At 46.3% G+C, this 17,869-nt stretch overlaps 1 protein-coding gene across 4 annotated transcripts in view; it reads right to left on the minus strand.

The window, feature by feature from the left end:
• The window catches only part of DNAH9 (dynein axonemal heavy chain 9), a 321,088-nt gene that overhangs the window by 230,390 nt on the left and 72,829 nt on the right, over positions 1-17,869 (minus strand). The window contains exons 1-8 of one of the 4 annotated variants that reach the window (XM_059150224.1): positions 17,067-17,205; positions 16,284-16,450; positions 13,051-13,129; positions 8,082-8,952; positions 5,299-5,429; positions 4,838-4,964; positions 2,272-2,424; positions 1,004-1,129 (exon numbers count right to left, since the gene is read on the minus strand). In XM_059150224.1, the coding sequence (XP_059006207.1) occupies positions 1,004-1,129; positions 2,272-2,424; positions 4,838-4,964; positions 5,299-5,429; positions 8,082-8,952; positions 13,051-13,129; positions 16,284-16,374 (1,578 nt within the window). In that variant the 5' untranslated portion in view covers positions 16,375-16,450; positions 17,067-17,205. Of the gene's footprint in view, positions 1-1,003; positions 1,130-2,271; positions 2,425-4,837; positions 4,965-5,298; positions 5,430-8,081; positions 8,953-13,050; positions 13,130-16,283; positions 16,451-17,066; positions 17,290-17,869 lie in introns of those variants that run through there. The other 3 variants (XM_059150223.1, XM_059150225.1, XM_059150226.1) reach the window with 3 other exon arrangements.

Raw genomic sequence — 17,869 nt, forward strand, 5'->3', positions numbered from 1 at the left:
TCTGCTTTACTGGCCCCTCCTTGCTGACCCCATCTTTGCATGATGCTCAAGGGGGTGTTCATCTCCGTCTACGTATTTTCCAAAATGGGGGGAGGTCCTCTCTGCTCCTATGGCTTCAATTACCAGGAAAAATCTGCAACCCCCAAATGTACCAGCACCAGCGTCCCTCCTTCCCTAATGGGGAAGGCAAGAGGGTACCATGCAGCCAGAGTCATCTAGACAATTCTCATTAATTCACGCCTTTCTCTCATCTTCCTCCTGAGAAGCCTGGAAAAGGTTCAGATACATCTCAGAAGCAAGTCAGACTCCCTCATGTGGTGCACAGAACTGGCTTTGAGTTTCCTCTGCAGGCCCATCTGCTGCCTCTCACTCCCTCCTCCCCTTCCTGCAACCACATTCAGTTCCTCAACCACGAGATGCTCTTTCTTGCTTCCGAGACTTTGCTCATGGCACTCCCCATGCTTGGTGGCTCTTTCCCTCCATCTTTAACTTCTTTGCTCCTACTTCAAATCTCAGCTTCTATGTCATATCCTCAGCGGGGGAAGGAAAGAGGTGGTTCCTGAACCCTACTAGCTGGCTCTGTGCTCCCAGAGTACCAGGTCTCATTGGTAAGTGACTGACTTCCACGTCAGTCTGAGATTCACTAGGGCAGGGTTATGATATCTTAGGATGTCTCGTTCCCTGTTGGGGGTCACCTGTGCTCAGCGAAGATCCTGGGACATTCCAAGCAGGTTGGCTCAATGAGTTGAATGGTTTACATTTTCTCCCTATGGTAGCCATGAGAGTAAAGATGGCCAACCCTTGGTTCTCCAAGGTAAGAGTTGGAGTGCGTCATGGCTAAGTCCCCTGTTCCCTCTGGCTGACCCCCTTCACAGATCAGCCTTTCCTGACTGTGAAGCACATAGTGAATTTAAGATCAGGTGTCCCTTGAAGGCAGAAGGAGGCCCCAGAGAGAGAGGACCCAGCAAAGGACAGGGACCAACGAAGGTCCTGGTTAGAATACCTGAGCTGGATAGTCGAAGAGCCACTGTTCCCTTGGCTTTTCTTCATAGGCAACTACACCTTCTGTCATGCTGTGCCTCACTGTGGCCCTCATATGGGCAAGCACACGGTTCAACCATATTTCTACCTGAAAAAGAACTCTGAGTGAGAAGCTGGGTTCTGAAGAAGGTATGATCATCCCATAAGGCATAGGGAGCCATTTTGTTTCTGGACCCAGGACAATGATGGGTGAGAATGAGGCTCAGTTAATAAACAACAGGCCCATTTGGAACACACAGGTTTCAGCAGCAGGTTAAAGGAGGAGGCTTCATTTAAGGAAGTTTTAATCTGGGTTGAGCAAGGTCAGTAAGTCCTGAGTTCTCACAAGCTCTTCCACACTGAGGATGGAGATGTCAGCCAGAATTATATTTTCCAACTAAATGCTTTCTGGTCTACCAAAGGATACATCCAGAATCAAACCCCAGGGTTACTTCTTATAAAACTAAGAATGTCTGATCATTTCCTGCAGTTAGAATTGCTTTCTAAGAAACACGTAGATGAAGGGAGACCTCTGTAAAAGATCTTTTCTCCATGTATGATGCTAGACTCAATTAGAAGCCCCGGGACAATGCTGTGTTGGATCGCTTAGCATAAGAAACAAAGAAGGGCTTATACTTTAGCAGTGATGGAAGAGGACCGGAAAGAGGGTTAAGGAGGGAACCATCCCATGTTTTGTGCTTCTTGAATTGCACAAGGGAGACTTAGAGGTGGTAGTTCCTGGAGTGGGGTGGGATCTGGCTTTCCCAAGGCTGGGGTTGTGGGGGGAAGGGACTCTGTGCTGTATTTGTACAGAGAAATGACATCTCAGGAAAGTGGCTGATTTCAAAGAGCACTTTCTCCAGGGGAAGATGTCAGCATGCCAGATTCCCCTGTGGGGTGCCCCGGGGGTTGTCACGTTAAAGCCTCCCAGTGCTGCTAATCATTTTAAAAGTCCTTTTCTCATTGACAGGGTAGTAGTTTATGTGCATTTTATTCCTCTCCATACAGGTCTTTGGTTAAGAAAGACAGATGGATATTGACATGTGTCCTTCCTGGAGAGAGGAGAGCAGGAACTAGGAGCTTCTTCGATGTCGGTTCAAGTGAAGAGGAGCTGGCAGTCCCAGGACACAGACAGCAGTTCTGGCCCAAGGTCAAGGTGGCCATGCTGAAGGTTGAGGCTGCCTGTATTTGAACGCAGACACTTGAGAGGGAAGGGGGATGAGGAGGGAGGGAACAGGACTTCTACTCTACCTGACCGCTGCAGTCACAGGGCTCACTGAAGGCCACATACTCTCCTTCCTTGCTGTACATGCCAAGACTTATCTTGCTTGGTTGCTCACCAGCATCCAACTGGAACTGCATCTTCGCCATATTGTCAAAGAGTTTGGAAAGATGGCGCTGGACCTACAAAGGGAAACCACACCAAAGGACTGGATGATGTTCCAGGAAGACACTCATTAGTACTGTTCAGAGGTCTACTGTCTAACAGCCATTAGAGGGTTGGATAGCAAACATTTAGAGGGAAGCTTGTGGGAATGATGGTGGTATGAGGTTAGAACTGACTGAGTTGGGTAGGAGTGGTCAAAGGAATATAAAGTTGGTGGGAATCATGGGAATCATAACTTAAATTTTGATCTCTAAAGAGATCCAAACAGAAAGAAATTAGAATCCAAGCTAGAAAGATTTGGTGGGGGGCGGGGTGGCCGGAAGCAGGTAGACCTCAGATGATGTCTCAGGTGATGTCTTAGCGCCGCATCTGAGGGGATGTGAGGAGAAATTGCCGTGACCCGTGAATTCCAAACTCAACCATTCGATCACTCACCAATAAAAACAGCAGAGGGTCACAGTTACGGAAAGAATTAAGGAGTTAGCCTCTCATGCTTCATCTCTCAGAATGGGGGAGCAACTTAAGGATTTACTCAAACAAAGTGAGAAATAAAAAATATTTAAGAATGAATGCATCATGTATAAAGGATCTGGCAATGATCTCGAACTCGAATGTTAGTGTGATAAATATTTTACCTCCACCATACCTGGGCTTCTCTGGAATGAATTCCATCTATAGGAAAAGAAAAAAAGGCAGGGGGAGACTTTACCTCTAGGGATAATCTCTCTTTAGTATTTGCTTCTTACCAGCAAACCCAAAACATTAGTTCAGGAATTGGGAGAGTTAATTACAAAGAGAGAAAATAAATGCATGGGTGCCATCTTTTGGCTCCACCAGAGAAGCTCTCGTCCATCGTTGGTGGCGCTGCAAAAAACTAGGACTTCTGTGGAGGGAAAATGGGGCAACATCTAACCTGACCCCATAGCACTTACCTTTAACCCAGAAATCCCACCTCTAGGAATGTACCTAGAAGGCAGACCTCCAACAGTACAAAACCCCAACATTATTCAATGCCGTATTATTTGGAATTATAAAATAATATAAACAACCTCTGGCCAAACTATAGTATAGCCCACAGGGCATGATGCAGCTATATTTAAAAAAAAAAAAAATGAGGAAGATATCTTTAAATGGATACGGCATGATTTCCAGGACCCATCAGTACAGAAAAAAAAAAATATGGCTTTCAAGTAGATACAGTATGCTACCTTTTGTGTGAGAAAGGAGGGGAAATAAGGAAAGGTATGTGTGCAAATGTAAATGTACATCCGCTCATGTCTGTGCTCAGAAATGAGGGGGATCGGCGACCTAGAGGAAGTGGAGGGGAGGAAGAGGAGGAGGAGTGCTGCCCATATACCTTTTTGCACAGTGTGACTTTAGAATGCTACGTATTCAAACACTGCAGTCAGTGAGGGTGGGAACCAACCCCCAAAACTCAAGGCAAAGAGAAAGAAATGAACTTGACTCTACTTCAAATGAATAATGAAATTATACCAAAGCGGGGGAAAGAACTCAGATGAGTCACTTCTGAATGGGATATTCTGACTGTCTAGCTTCAAAGGAAAAGTGGAGAACTAGAAAGTCTTGTTAGGTTGAGAATCTTGGAGTCTTGTTAGGTTGAGAAGTGAGGAGAGCTGCAGGAGCATGAAGTGGAGACATCATCCCTCCCTCCTATCCATTGCTTGGGAGACTCAGACCTTTGGTCTAGGAAGGTCACTCACTCTCACCAAATGTGGTTCCCAAACCAGCAGCATCCCATGGGAAACCCTTAGAAATGCAAATTCTCCAGCCCCACCCAGACAGACAGAACAGTCTAGAGCTCTGGGGGGAGGGCTCAGAAATCTGCATTTTCCCAAGCCTTCCCAGTGATTCTAAGGCACCAGACCCCCGCCGGCAAGTGACTCTCAACCCCAAATACCAACAGCACTCCAATTAGTTACTCTACTATGAAGGGGAAAAAAATGAGCCAACCTTGTAGCATAGTGGCTATTTTACAGATGAGGGAAGTTTGTCAAAGAGAAGGGACACCCAACCAAGGCAACCTGGCCAATGAGTGGCCAGAGTCAGAGGCTAGAACCCCAAATTCTGAACTCCTCATATACACTCTTTCCACAAAAATCATAAAATGTTGAGTGAATACAACCTTCAGTCTTCTCCCCCATGGAAATCTGAGCTATAACTTTGGACAGCGATGTCCTGGATGTCTCTTCAGAATCAGAGCAAAGGCATTCTCTGTAAGGCTTAGAGCCCCCTCGCCCTTCTCCAGCTCCAAGTTTCCCTTTTAGGGGGCATCAGAGATGCTGGTGGGAGCACAGGTCTGAAATAACCACAACACTAGGGAGAGGAGGTGTCATGGGAACCTGGAACCCTCCCACCAGGAGCCCCCTCCGTCCTTCTGGATGTTTCCATGAGCGCTCCCCCCTAGCTTACCTGTTGTGGCGCTGTGCCATTGGAAAGGGTGTCTAACAGGTCTGAAGAGGACAGAAAGTAAAACCTAGGGAAGGCGAGCCTTTTGGTATCCAGGTACTCAGCCAGGGCCTTCTCACACAGGTATAACCTGAGGGCACAGACACAGAATTTCCTGATGAAGTCAGCTTAGACCCACAGGTGCACAGACTTGACTAAAATGCAGACAGATGCAGCGTATGGAACGTATGCAGATCTGGGGCAAGAAACACTCATGGGTATTTGCAAATATACACACTGATGCATTCCTACCAGAAAAAAAAATGCTTCTAATAATACCTCCCATTATTCTACAGGCAAATCAAAGTGTGTGCATGCCAAACACTCACTTGGGCAGTTCAAGGAAGCAACCCCGAGACAGAATTGGGAAAAGGAAACATTGCCCTCCCCAGGACAAAAAGGGGCAGCAGCAAGCAGACCATCACCTGCTCTGAAGGTCTTCCAGTTTTTCATAGAGACCTTGTTGGTTGGTGGCTTCCACCACATTGGGTGTATTCTGGGCAGCATAGGCTAGTTCTTTAAAGTCATTGTCAATGCCTTCAAACCTCTTGGAATCCTGAAATAAACACGTGAGGAAAAATGAACTTTTGCTTTCTTGGACTCGGAGATCCCCTCATGAAGCGTCAGAAGCTGAAACCGGTGCTGGGGATGTCCTGAAACTCAAAGAGAGAAATATCTTGATCTTAAAAGAACTTCAGGAACTATCCTGAACGTTTTGGTCATAAACCCCCTTTCTGTTTCTGAAAAAGCACAGAGGAATGCAAAGAGGTTTTTTGTACGTGGGTAATCTATCCACCAATGCATCTCCTCAGTGGGAAGCTCAATTTGAGAACTTTGAAAAATATGTTTGTTCATTTATTTAAAAAAAAAAACTATTTATTTTTGGAGAGAGTGTGTAGGGGGAGGAGCAGAGGGAGAGAGAATCTCCAGCAGACTCCAGCTGAGCACAGAGCCTGACACGGAACTTGATCCCAGGATCCTGAGATTGTGATCTGAGTTGAAATCAAGAATTGGACACTTAGCTGACTGAGCCGCCCCAGCACCCCTGCTAATTCATTTAAAAAGTAACAATATTAAGCCCACAATGGTAACATAACATAACATGCTTTTATCAAAAATAATTGTATTTTCCACAACAAAATAACTTAAAGAGAAGGCAGCCTTGTTTCACTTTTTCTTTCCCCCAAGATTTAATGTCTGACTTAGGACAAGACCAGATTTTCTTTCCTGCTTGGCATTCAATCCATTGTGATGTCACGTGTCTGGAAACCTCTGGAAAACCCCTGTGTGTGCATGGAAAAATGAGAGTGAAAAAGGCAAATAGCATCTTAGCATTATTACTAAGACAGTCTTGACCTTGAGGCTTCCCTATGAAGGTCGGGGTCCCAGGACCACTCTGTGAGAACTGTTAGCATAAAACACATAACTTGCTGCATAGGATGGACAGTGGGTCCAGTGTTCCTCCTGGATCAGTGCAAAAGTTGATGTAACCAGAGAAAGATGTTCTTCAGCAAATGTGATGTCGAATTAATTATCATTGTTTCTCAAACACACAACCACTCTGCGGTGTCGTTGGAATGCCCAGGACAATGACATATGCAGGGTTCAACCCAGTACCTGTGGCATTATTATTACGTGACAACACTCATATCAGCATGTGGTATGGGCATAGCTTAATTACATCCCTGAAGTGGGGGCTGGTATTTGTCCCAGTTTACAGGAGGAAACCAGAGCACAGAGAGGTGAAGGAATTTGCCCAACATCCCACAGCTACAAGTGGGAAAGCTAGCCCCTCTCCCAAGAAGATTTAAAAATAGGATGGCAGGGGAAATTATGACTGCTCCATGAGGTGTTCTGCTCCCATGGAAGATGAGAAAGTGTCAAGGTTATTGATATATCAGAAGTATGGAACAATAATGCTCCGACAGAAAGAGCTGGAAAGAAAATCGTCATTACATAGCGAGCAATTATGTAAAAAATCTGTCTATACATGAAGCCAAGTCGGGAGACATTCATGAGGAATGAAAATAGTTACCAGTTAGGGTGTCAGATTATGACAAATTTTATTATGGTTTTAAACTGTCTCTTTGATTGTGCTGTTAATTACAGAGAAAATAAACGCATTTCCGTATTTTGCACATGGACCTTCGTGCGCCACTGTGGAGAAGCCAATGACACTGATTCTCTCTGATGTGTGGTTGAAAGTTCTCCAAAGCCTTCTTTAGAGCCTCTACGAAAGTCTCCACCGCTGCCCTCACCTCCTCATTGAACCCACTCTTCTTCAGTCCCTCGCCCTGGAGAGAAAATCTGGCTTATTCAATGTGGCCTCATGACAACATCTCTCTCGGAACTGTTTCCGGCTACTTTTCATTCCAGATGTACAACCTGTCATCTGCATTAGCGCATGAAGGAAGCATTTGCGGGATGAGCTGGAAAAATACAACATTTGGACGGAATGCGCTTTAACTTTTTAAGTGGGGCCCGAAAGATACATGACGTCTTGGAAGCAAGCTAATTTGGAAGCGGAGAACTTGCTGTACCCAAGGCAGACAGGAGAATGTCTGCAAAATAGAAAGTAAAAAAAAATAAGAATAAAAATAAATTTAATGAATTAGAGTCCATCGAGAGGTGGGTAAGCTAATGGCACATAAATTAGGACAGATTAGAAGGGGCAATCAACCACAGGGAAGGCAGTAATGAGGAGAATGCAGATTTTTGCAAAATTCATTGCTCAGGATGGAGCGGAAGGCTGGTGTTTAGCAGGTGGCACAGGCATGTTCAGCTCCCTGCTGAAAAGGAACTTGCGTTTGCCTGGGAACAAGGCTCCCTTCCAGTGGGTAGCTGCTTTGTAGTCATCTGTGGGGCAACACAGAAGGTTATCCCACACTGCAGTAGCAAACAGTTCCCGCTTCCTTTCTTGCATATATGTTTAAAAAGAAAAAAAAGAAAAGAAAAAAAAAAAACAACGCTGATACACCAGGTTCTTCTTCCTTTTTCCCACCCTTCCGGTGACAAACAAATTGGTGTGCATTTCCCCTTCTCTTTCCCTCTGCCTGACTTTTGGTGACTTGGCCCACATTTGTGGGAGGTACCTTAGAGTCAAGCCAAGGCTGGCAGAGAAAGAAAGGTCTAGAAGATGTGGGAACTAGGGACTCCTCCCTTGACTCGGGTAAGGGAAGAGAGAGAGCAGGAACTCCTTGGCAGGTACCTGGGGCAGCTGAGCCCGGATGTCCTCGGAGCCCATGAATATGCTTTCCAGGTGAGACCACGTGCGCTGCACGTGGAACCAGGCAGAGATGACAGCGTCGGCCGTGGACAGCTTTTTCTGCCAGCCAGACACATCCTCCAGGAAGAAGGAGATGTACTTGGACATCATCAGGTTCTGCAGCTGGACTTGGTTATCCTCCAGCACCTCGATGAGGTCCTCATCCAACAGCAGCTGGGGGACATTAGTCCGTGGGTGGGGCTCATACTGGAATTCCCTGCCGGCCCAGGTAGTCTGCAGCTCCTTCAAGGTCTTCTCCATGGCCATCTCTTTCACAGCTTTGTCCACGATGCCCCGGACCTCGTCCTCCAAGTGGTGCAGCTGGAGCTGCAGGAGATGGGCCAGGGTGGCATCCTCATCCATGGTGAAGGTCGCGCCCGTGGCCTGTGTCAGCTGCCTCCAGTGCCTCTCCCGGAGAGCCGGGTTCTGCAGCTCTGCTACTGCCCTCAGGGAGCTCAGGGTGTTCAGCACGGTGCTCTCTAGGCCTGTGAACGCATCCCAGGCCCTGACCTCCTTGTCGAGGTTCCGGATGTGCCGGACAAACCGTTTACACTCCCACTCCAGAGCCTCCACATTGACCTCCTTCCACCGGGTGGTTTCCCAGGCGTGGATGCTGGAGGTCACCATCCCGATGGTGTCCCAGAGCTCCTTCAGCCGGCACACCTCCTTCCTGCATTGCTTCAGCTGCCTATAGTCGGGAATGTTGACCTCAAACAAGTCAGCCGCCTCGGAGATGGAGGCCATGGTACATTCCATCCGCTGGATCTCCACATGCCTGGCATCCAGAACATGGTGAGGGTCAATGCTATCAAACCTACAAGACACAACGTGTTCCCTTTGTGAGTGCAGTGCCCAGAGGGTTCATGTCCTGGAATCACCCAAGTAACACCAGCTCAAATCTTTAAGTGCTTAGTATTTCAGCAAAGAACAGCAATTGTCACTGAAGCCTGGGAAGAAAAGGTGCTCGGGGTAGGGTAAGCACGGCCAGCAGCAGAAAAGGCCATTCAAGGAGAACATCACGCTTGGCTCTTTTCTTCACTTCTGAGGAGATAAAATCACTCCTCTCCTAACCCCTTGTTCAAGCACCCTTTAGACTCAGCTTCCACTTGCTGGCTTCTGGAGCGCCTGACACAAGAGGGCACTATCATGTTACTGTTAGTGCTATCTATGCAGCCACAGCTCTGGTCCAGAGCTGCGAGTGGCAGGGGGTCTAGAAGCGACAGAGCTGGCACTTACAGCCCAACCCTAGACCCAATCTGACATTACCCCCTCTGGAGCACTGGTTCTCAGTCTGGATGGCATGTTAGAATCTTCTGGAAGCTCTGAACGCCTCCACGCCCAGGCTGCTCCTGAGTCCAGTTAAATCAAACTCTTTGGGGGTGAGACCCAGGAAAAGGTAGTTTGCTTTCAAGCTCTCCGGCTGGTTCCAATGGGCCAGGTTGGTGTCCTTGACCCTGGTGAAGCTCACTGGTGCACCCCCTTCAGGCAACAGCACCTTTCAAGTTTGGGAACCACAAGTAGAGGACCTTGAAGACCTAGCATAAGGCCCTTACCAAGGCCCTGTACAGCACTGTCCCATTCCTTCACTATGTCCCTTGAGTCGGGCTCCTCATCTCCTTAAGTCCCTCCTCCGAGTTGTCCTTGCTCTCCCTTTTGCCCACCCTGGCCTGCTCTCTCCCGCATCCTGGGCGGCCTGTGCTTCTGGACCCAACTGCTATGGACACCGTATCTAGTTTTTACAGCTGTACCTCACATTTCCTCATCCTCTTCTCTCCAGGGCTCAGGGCATGGCCCCACAGTCCCTGACCCTCACCCGCTTTACGGTGTTACCCCTCCAGACCAGTGTTCCTGGCATAGCCTCTGCCCCAACACAGGAGCCCCACATGCAGGGCTGCCTGACTGGCTTAGTTGGTGGAGCGTGCTACTCTTGATCTCAGGGGGGTCATGAGCTTAAGGCCCAAGTTGGGGATAAAGATTACTTACAAATTAAAAACCAGATAAGGAACCCTACACATAAAGGAACCCATGTGGGCAGGTAACATTTCTTTGATCAGAAGCATGCAGAATCAAGGTGTTCAAGCAGCCTCTTGTTTTCCTCCCTCAATCTCTTTTCTCCCTGTCAATGGTCTTAGGTTTCTTCTGTGCTGGGAGGGCTAGATATGGGGCACCCTGACTTCAGGGTGAATCCATGTTCCTCTAAAATCAGAACAGTGCAGGGGGTCTGGCTGGCATAGTCGGTTAAGTGTCCAACTCTTGGTTTCTGCTCAGGTCACAATCTCGGAGTCATGAGATCAAGCCCCGCATTGGGCTCCACATTCAGCATGGAGACTCCTTGAGACTGTCTCTCTCTTTCACCCTGTCCCTCCTCCTCATGCTCTCTCTCTCTCAAATAAGTAAATCTTAAAAAATAAAATAAAATCAGATTAGGGCACCATGGGGTTCATTATCAAGGGGAAAGTTGAGAGGAAATGAGCGGCTGGAGAGTTGGTCATGTCCTCCAGTGTAACATGCATGCGTGTGTGTGTGTATGTGTACAGGGTAGGTACGTGTATGTCGGTTGGGTAGTGAGCTGCGGGAGGGAGAGGAGGACATACAAAGTCCTATTCTTTTTTTTTTTTTTTTTTTTTAATTTTTTATAAACATATATTTTTATCCCCAGGGGTACAGGTCTGTGAATCACCAGGTTTACACACTTCACAGCACACACCAAATCACATACCCTCCCCAATGTCCATAATCCCACCCCCTTCTCCCAAACCCCCTCCCCCCGGCAACCCTCAGTTTGTTTTGTGAGATTAAGAGTCACTTATGGTTTATCTACAAAGTCCTATTCTTGAACTGTCTCTTGTCTCAGTTGTCTTTGGAAATATTTGACTTGACGGATGGAAAGTAATCCTAATTAAAGTCATTTACCTGAACTGCTCACCACTTAAGCCTAATTACCATGCAGCACAATAACAGTTATGCATACCATTAAATTAGTGTCAGATTAACTCTGATGCTTGCTAGGTTTGATTTTACTTGTTCCACCTAAATAGTTCTTGGCTTGTGTGCTACAGTTGTGCATTTACATCTTAAGAGAGTGAGACTGAACATCATGGCATGTCTTCACTATTCTCCAGTTCCAGAGATTTCCAGAACAGAACAGGAGGTTCTGTTGAAGTCCTCAGAGCTGAAGAGGGTCCTTCCTCTATATAAGCAAGGCACCTTCTCTCCCAGGACAGCAGTGGAAAAAGAACCAGAAGGAAAGTGACCAGAAAGAAACCTAACTCTAAGCCTTCCACTCATCTTCGTGGCAAGAGGTCCAGCAGGAAAGCTCACCATGCACGAGTGACCCTTCTGCTTGGTCTTCATTTCCAAAAACTAACTGTCTGGGTGCATAGGTTCTATTTTTTATCTTGACCGAAGTGACTTGCAAAGTGAATTTCACCTCTTGCTGTAGAAGATCTGCCAGACAAACTCTAAAAGTCCACACTATTTACCTTATTAATGGGGCATAATTCAGGAATAACTTTTTAGGTAAGCTGTGAGCTCCTAAAGTGTCTGGGGGTTTACACGGGAGAAAATAAATGGTCTTTCTCACCATTCTTTCCTTAGCACATGTGAACACCCTTAAATCACTATCGGCTCCTCAAGTATCTGGAAGAAGCGATCCTTTGTCAAATCTATTTCAAACTTCATCTACCTCTTGGTGTAATTTTTGTTTCCAGTTTAAATTTATGGACAGTCATTTCCTGTGCACACATAAAAGTTAATTTGACCTAAATAACAAAAAGAATCCCTAGATGTAAGGGCAGGTAAGCCTCTTCCCATTTCAAAACTCTGGTGCACATTGTAAGGATATTCACAGAGCTGATTAATCTGCCTAATAAACTGAGAGTAGTTCTCTAGACCCTAGGGGAACAATACAGTATAAGAACAAGAAAGCAATTGGAGGGAAGGGGGTGTAGTAAGTCTTTAAAATTGAATAATGCAAAAGTATTTTAATCTAAAAGAGAAATGTCTGGAAAGTTGGGATGAATAGAATGGAGAGAAATGGATATTTGGTGCTCATGTGTATGACTGCAGAAAAACCATTGAGTTAGGCCTGACCTAGTCAGAGGTATGGAGAGAGGCAGAGGGAGGAACATGAAAACAGAATTAATTCTTGGGAAGCCACCAGGTGGGACACGTTGACCTCAGAACCATACCTGGGCATTTCATGATGACACATGCATCCTAAATCTCCCTTCCCCCAACCTGAACATGTGATCTTCCAGTTCTTTCCATTCAGTGGCCCTGTATCGGTAAGCAGAGGAGTGCTGCCTTCCCCTTACTGGTCCAGGATGGAAGACAGAGAATGGTGCTGGTTTACCTGCTCATCTCCTGTACTTGGTCAATCAAGCTGATTCCCCTCCTGAATCCCTTCCAGATCTGTTCTGTCTCTATTGTCATGGCCATGGCTTCAGTCTAGGGCTATTGCTTCTCACCCAGGCTGCTGCCATCACTATTCCATGGAGCACTTGACCTTGGGTCAGTCAGTCTCACTCCATCCTGTTCCCTGCAGCCACAGGATAGTGGTGTTTATACTGTGTTGTCCTCATGCTTAGACTCCTCAGCAGTTAATAATGGTCAAAACGTGGTCGTGTGGAGCTCTTCATTCTCACTTCCATGTCCTGCAGTTTTCTTACTGTTTCTTACATTCTCATCCTTCTGTGCCTTTGCCCAGAATACCCTTCCCTCCTACTCGTCTTTTTCTAAATGGCTAATCTGCATTTTCACATTGGCTCAGGGACCATCTTCTACAGAGGTTGTGGAGGGCCTCCTCAGGGGAGGTTCCAGTTGGCCACCCAATGAACATGTCTGAGTACTTGTGTCTGAAATTGTCCCTGAGGTCGGGCAATATGTATTACCTTACAATCCCAATACTTACATCATATTTTGCCAACTCCATTGCTGAGACAACAACCTCTTGTGTTCTACGGAAGCCTCAATCAGGTAAGTCAGATTAACTGGAAGAATAGGGTAAAGCTGAAATAATGACATGTCTTAGGACACTGATATGTCCATGCAAGATTTGGTGACTAATTATGCTCTCTTTACTCTGCTATTGAAGAGACAACAGATGCTATGCAAGCAAGACATATCTGGGCTATCTGGAGGTCTTTGCTTTCTCTAGCTGTCATCCAAAATAGTACCCAAAGGGAGGGCATCTTCAAGAAAGCTCTCTCAACCGTTCACAGAATCTGGTAGCCAGCCAGTTGAAAACATTAGTGGTCCCCACTGAGTTGGACCTCATTAAGATCAAGTGCTTTGACTAAGAAACTGCTGGGTAACCTTGGTCTCGATGTGGGTATGATGATTGGATGACATAGCATCATCATTCCTTAAGGTCAAGAAGACTGCACTCAAGGTCAGGAACACTGAACCAGAGAAGGTCACTAGGAGTGCGGAATGTTCCTTTCACTCAAAGGGGGAAATTCACCTCCAACTTCAAGAGGTGTGGAAAGTCTCTGAAACTGAGGGTGATAATTTAGCCAATTACTTCGAAGTGAGGGAGCTCAGCTAGAAATATGCTGATATAGCTCAGACTTACGAACTACAGAAGGAAGTCACACTTGAACACGAAGAACCTCAACCCAACTGACCAGACATCACCCAGCATCTGACAGGCTGCAAGATCCTAATGAGACACTCACTTTCTTCTTCCTCCTCAAAGCCAAGATCAGCGTGAGCTAGATCTACAGTCTAATCAGGGACAGAAACTTGCACTCACAGAGGAATGCACCAGAGGCTGCATTTTAGATATTCATAAATGATCTAAAAGGGAAGGAACCAGATTTAAAATCCTTGGCCACATACAGTGCCTTAAAATGTCAAGCATACACATTCACACAACACCAAACTAAGGAACAAAACGAGGCAGGAGTTGATTCCCACTAAGACTCCCTTCAGCACTAAATCCACAATTCTGCTCTAGCCCTGATGTTTTCTTGACAAGAAGAGAAACACATCACAATTGAAGTAATGTTTGCCTTTCCACGCTGCTGTGAGCAGTTCTTTTCAAAGTATTCTCTTGCAAAAATTCATCTGCATGTCAAATTAACAGATGTGAGCTTGGAAAACCCAGCTAAGAGAAGCAGTATCCTCCCAGCCAGCAGATACAAGTGCTAAGAAAGAAAAGAACAACACAGCTATCACATTCAAGAAAAACATCACCAGCTGATCAATACAGATACAGGATATAACTATGAAGGAAGGATACACATTTCCAACAGACACACAAAATCACACCAGCAAATGAGCGTTGTTTACTTTCAAGCAGGTATCAGAAGACCCTCTGGGAATCTATTTCCCCAAATATCTGTGGAGTTCCTTTTTTGAAAAAAAAATTTTAAGGGACAGTTGATGCAAAGATATTCACGTCATTGCTTTCATGGCTGTTGCCGTTGGTGGACTGTTACCACTGAGTGGTACTACTCAGCTTGACAACCCACCTCCCTCACCAGCTTTGCCTCTGCATGATCAGTGTTGAATTTCAAAAATTCCGTTGTGCTTCCAAAGGAGAGTCCAGAGAATAGGTCTCTGACATTGAAAGAATGGTCCCAGAAGGAGTTTTGCCAATAGTTAGAGCAATAGATATTTCCTTGGAATAAGGGCACAACTCCGAAGGCAATTATTCTAGAGGCATCCGGATCTCATTTAGAATTACATGCCCTGGAATGATGGCTTGAAAGCGAACCAGTGACCTCCCCCTAGGGCAGCAAGTCTTAAACTTGGCCACACACTGGGATCACCTGAGGGGCTTTACAAACTACTGATGCCAGGTCTTGGCCCCAGAGAATCTGATTCAGTTGGTCTGCGAGACAGACTGGCCATGGGCAATTTTAGAGGCTCCCCAGGTGACTGTGATGTGCAGCCAACATGGTGGCACACTGCCTTAGTCTCGTGACAGATACACGTTTGTCTTATGCAGAGTTGACCCTCTGTCCTGCCTGCCTCTTAATGCACTCCTGTTGTTCTCTCTAGCCCCAAGTAATTGGGAGGCAGGAGGTGCTTAATAAGTGTTTGGTGAGTGAATAACAAAAACATGTAGGTCCTTCCTGTCTGCCATGGTGGGGGACCGACAGGTCCAATTTGCCTGAAACAGAGGGACTTCCCTGGAAGTGTGACTTTCAGCGCTAACACCAGAGCCACCAAGGGAAAACTGGGATGGTTGGTCATTCTCGTGCCAGATACTACGGTAAACACTTGTAAAAATTCTTTCACTCTATCAACAACCTATGTCAGCAGACACATGACACTGAGAACCAGCTTGTTCTGGTTGGAGCCCCTGCACTGAACAGTGGACCACGCACAGACCCCTGGGACACTTACTTCTCCACTGAGGGAGGATTTGAGCTAAACTTGTCTGTGTCTGTGTGTGTGTAATGTGGACTCATCTGAATGACGCTGCCTGGTCTTATTGTTGTCTTAAGTAAAGACCCCTTCTCAACGGTGCCTGGGTGGCTCAGTGGGTTAGGCTGCTGCCTTTGGCTCAGATCATGATCTCAGGGTCCTGGGATCGAGTCCCACAAGTCCCACATCGGGCTCTCTGCTCAGCAGGGAGTCTGCTTCCCTCTCTCTCTCTCTCTGCCAGCCTCTCTACCCACCTGTGATCTCTCTCTGTCAAATAAATAAATAAAATATTAAAAAAAAAAAAAACCCCTTCTCACAAGTGGGGATGGGTCTGAGCGGTACTAAGCAGAGACAGAAAGAACTCTATCACCTCATATCCTTCCCTTAGGCTTCCAAAGTGCCTTCCAGAACTATTTTCCAATTCTACCAGCCACTTTTTTAAACCAAAAGAACACGAGTCTGTGAGAATTTAGAATACAAATGGCTTTGTCAAAAACCTCATGTTTTGATCACATACAGTCCTTTGACAAACTTGAAGAGACAGAGTTTCTAGATTTTTGTTTTAAAGGCACGGTTTTGTGCAACCTTTGGTTGTCTCATCCAGGCCATGATGGGACTCTGCCCACACAGCACCACGTTCTAACCAAGACCCAAGTGTGAGGGAAGACCTAACTCATTTTCATCTGCTAAGAGAATTCAAGAACTCAACTGAAAGACCCTCAATTACCCAAAGATTGCCATGTTGAAAAAGGAAGGAGCGGTGCATACCTGAAGGGGGCTTCCCTGCGGAATTGCTCCCAAAACTCCTGTTGTTCCAGGTCAAAGGCTGAGCACCTCTGGCGGAGGAGGGCCACTTCATTTGCCTGCAGTGGTGCCACTTGCTGCCTCACGGTGACGGCCATCTTTTTCACATTGTTCCACTTCTCAGGCAGCTCCTGCGAAGATGACCTCCATGTGGTCAGAACTACGTTGTGCTCCCCCTCGCCCGCAGATCCGATGCTGGATGGCACGCAGATGTCTTTGGGTCACCCACAAAGCCATGCTATGATGTCATGGTGTCATAGGCTCCCTTCCTCTGACCCATCTCTCCCTGGTCGCCTCCCTGCCCGGCTATCCCCTCCTTCTGACTCCTCCATACCCTTCTTGCCCTCCACTGCTACCTGGGCAACCTGTGCTGTTTTCTGTATTTTCTCAGAGTGCTTGACTATTTTCTTTCATGCTTCACATCTCCTTAGTCTGTCTTAACGTTTCTCCGACTTGGGTTTCTTTTTTTTCTCTGAATCAAAACTTGGCTCATCCCCCACAACCACCCCCCCCCAAACCAAAACACTTCATTCACATCAATTCTCCCATCTCTTTCCAGCATTGTGCTGCCTCATATTTGAGGAGTTTCCAGAGTGTGCTAGAGAGGCACACAGATAGTTCCAGAACATGAGCCTTGGGTCCTCACCAAGCCCCATTTCTCATTTACCTCAACCCACATCACCCCACTCTGAAGGTCAGAAACTTTCCCTCTCTTTCTTTTATTTGGAAAACACCCTTCGTACTGACCTCCAGCTGCTTAAACACCAGTTCCGGCAATTCCTGTTCATAGGTCTTCAGCAACTCAATAGTCTGTTTTAAGGGCTCAAACATCTCATTGGTGCTGCCCTGTCGTTCTTTCACAGCCATAAGGTGTCCCATAACCTCAACCAGTCCTTTGAAATCCCCTTTTTCAACTTTCTTGAGCATGCCGCTCTCACTATTCTTGATAAACACTTCAAGGTCAGCCAAGCTAAGCAAAACAAAGAGAATGGGAAGAAGCATTTCCCTTCTGCTCCTCAAAAGGAAGATTTATTTATTTCCCCCCCAAAATAACAGCTGTCACTGGGGAAAACTTCCACAAGTCTAGCACTTTGTGTAGATTAGACCCTGATGCTGAGAATACGGTCCTCTTTGGAAGGGTCACGGTGGCGAAAGACAAAGACCTCCATGCTGGAGGAGACTCAGGAGACAGGACACGTTAGTGGGACAAACTGGTGAAATATGAATAAGATCTGTTGATTAGTTACTAGCTCTCCACCAGTATTAGCTTTCTGGTTTCGATAACTGCATTATAGTTAAACAAGATGGTATCATTTGAGAAAGCTCTGTGAGGGTACAAGGGAACTCTGTACTGTTTTTGCAACTTCCTTTGGTATGTGATGTTATTTCAAAGCGAACTTCAGAAAAAAATTTCAAAAAATTGAAAATAAAAAAAAATATTATGGTCTCTAAAGTCATACCACACTTGGGTTTAATTTGGGCACTTACTAGAGGTGTAACCAAGGCCAGCTCACTTAATATCTCTGCCTCTCAGTCTCCTCACCTCTATG

The sequence above is a fragment of the Mustela lutreola genome, chromosome 15 (genome assembly GCF_030435805.1).
Source record: "Mustela lutreola isolate mMusLut2 chromosome 15, mMusLut2.pri, whole genome shotgun sequence".
Taxonomy (NCBI): Eukaryota; Metazoa; Chordata; class Mammalia; order Carnivora; family Mustelidae; genus Mustela; species Mustela lutreola.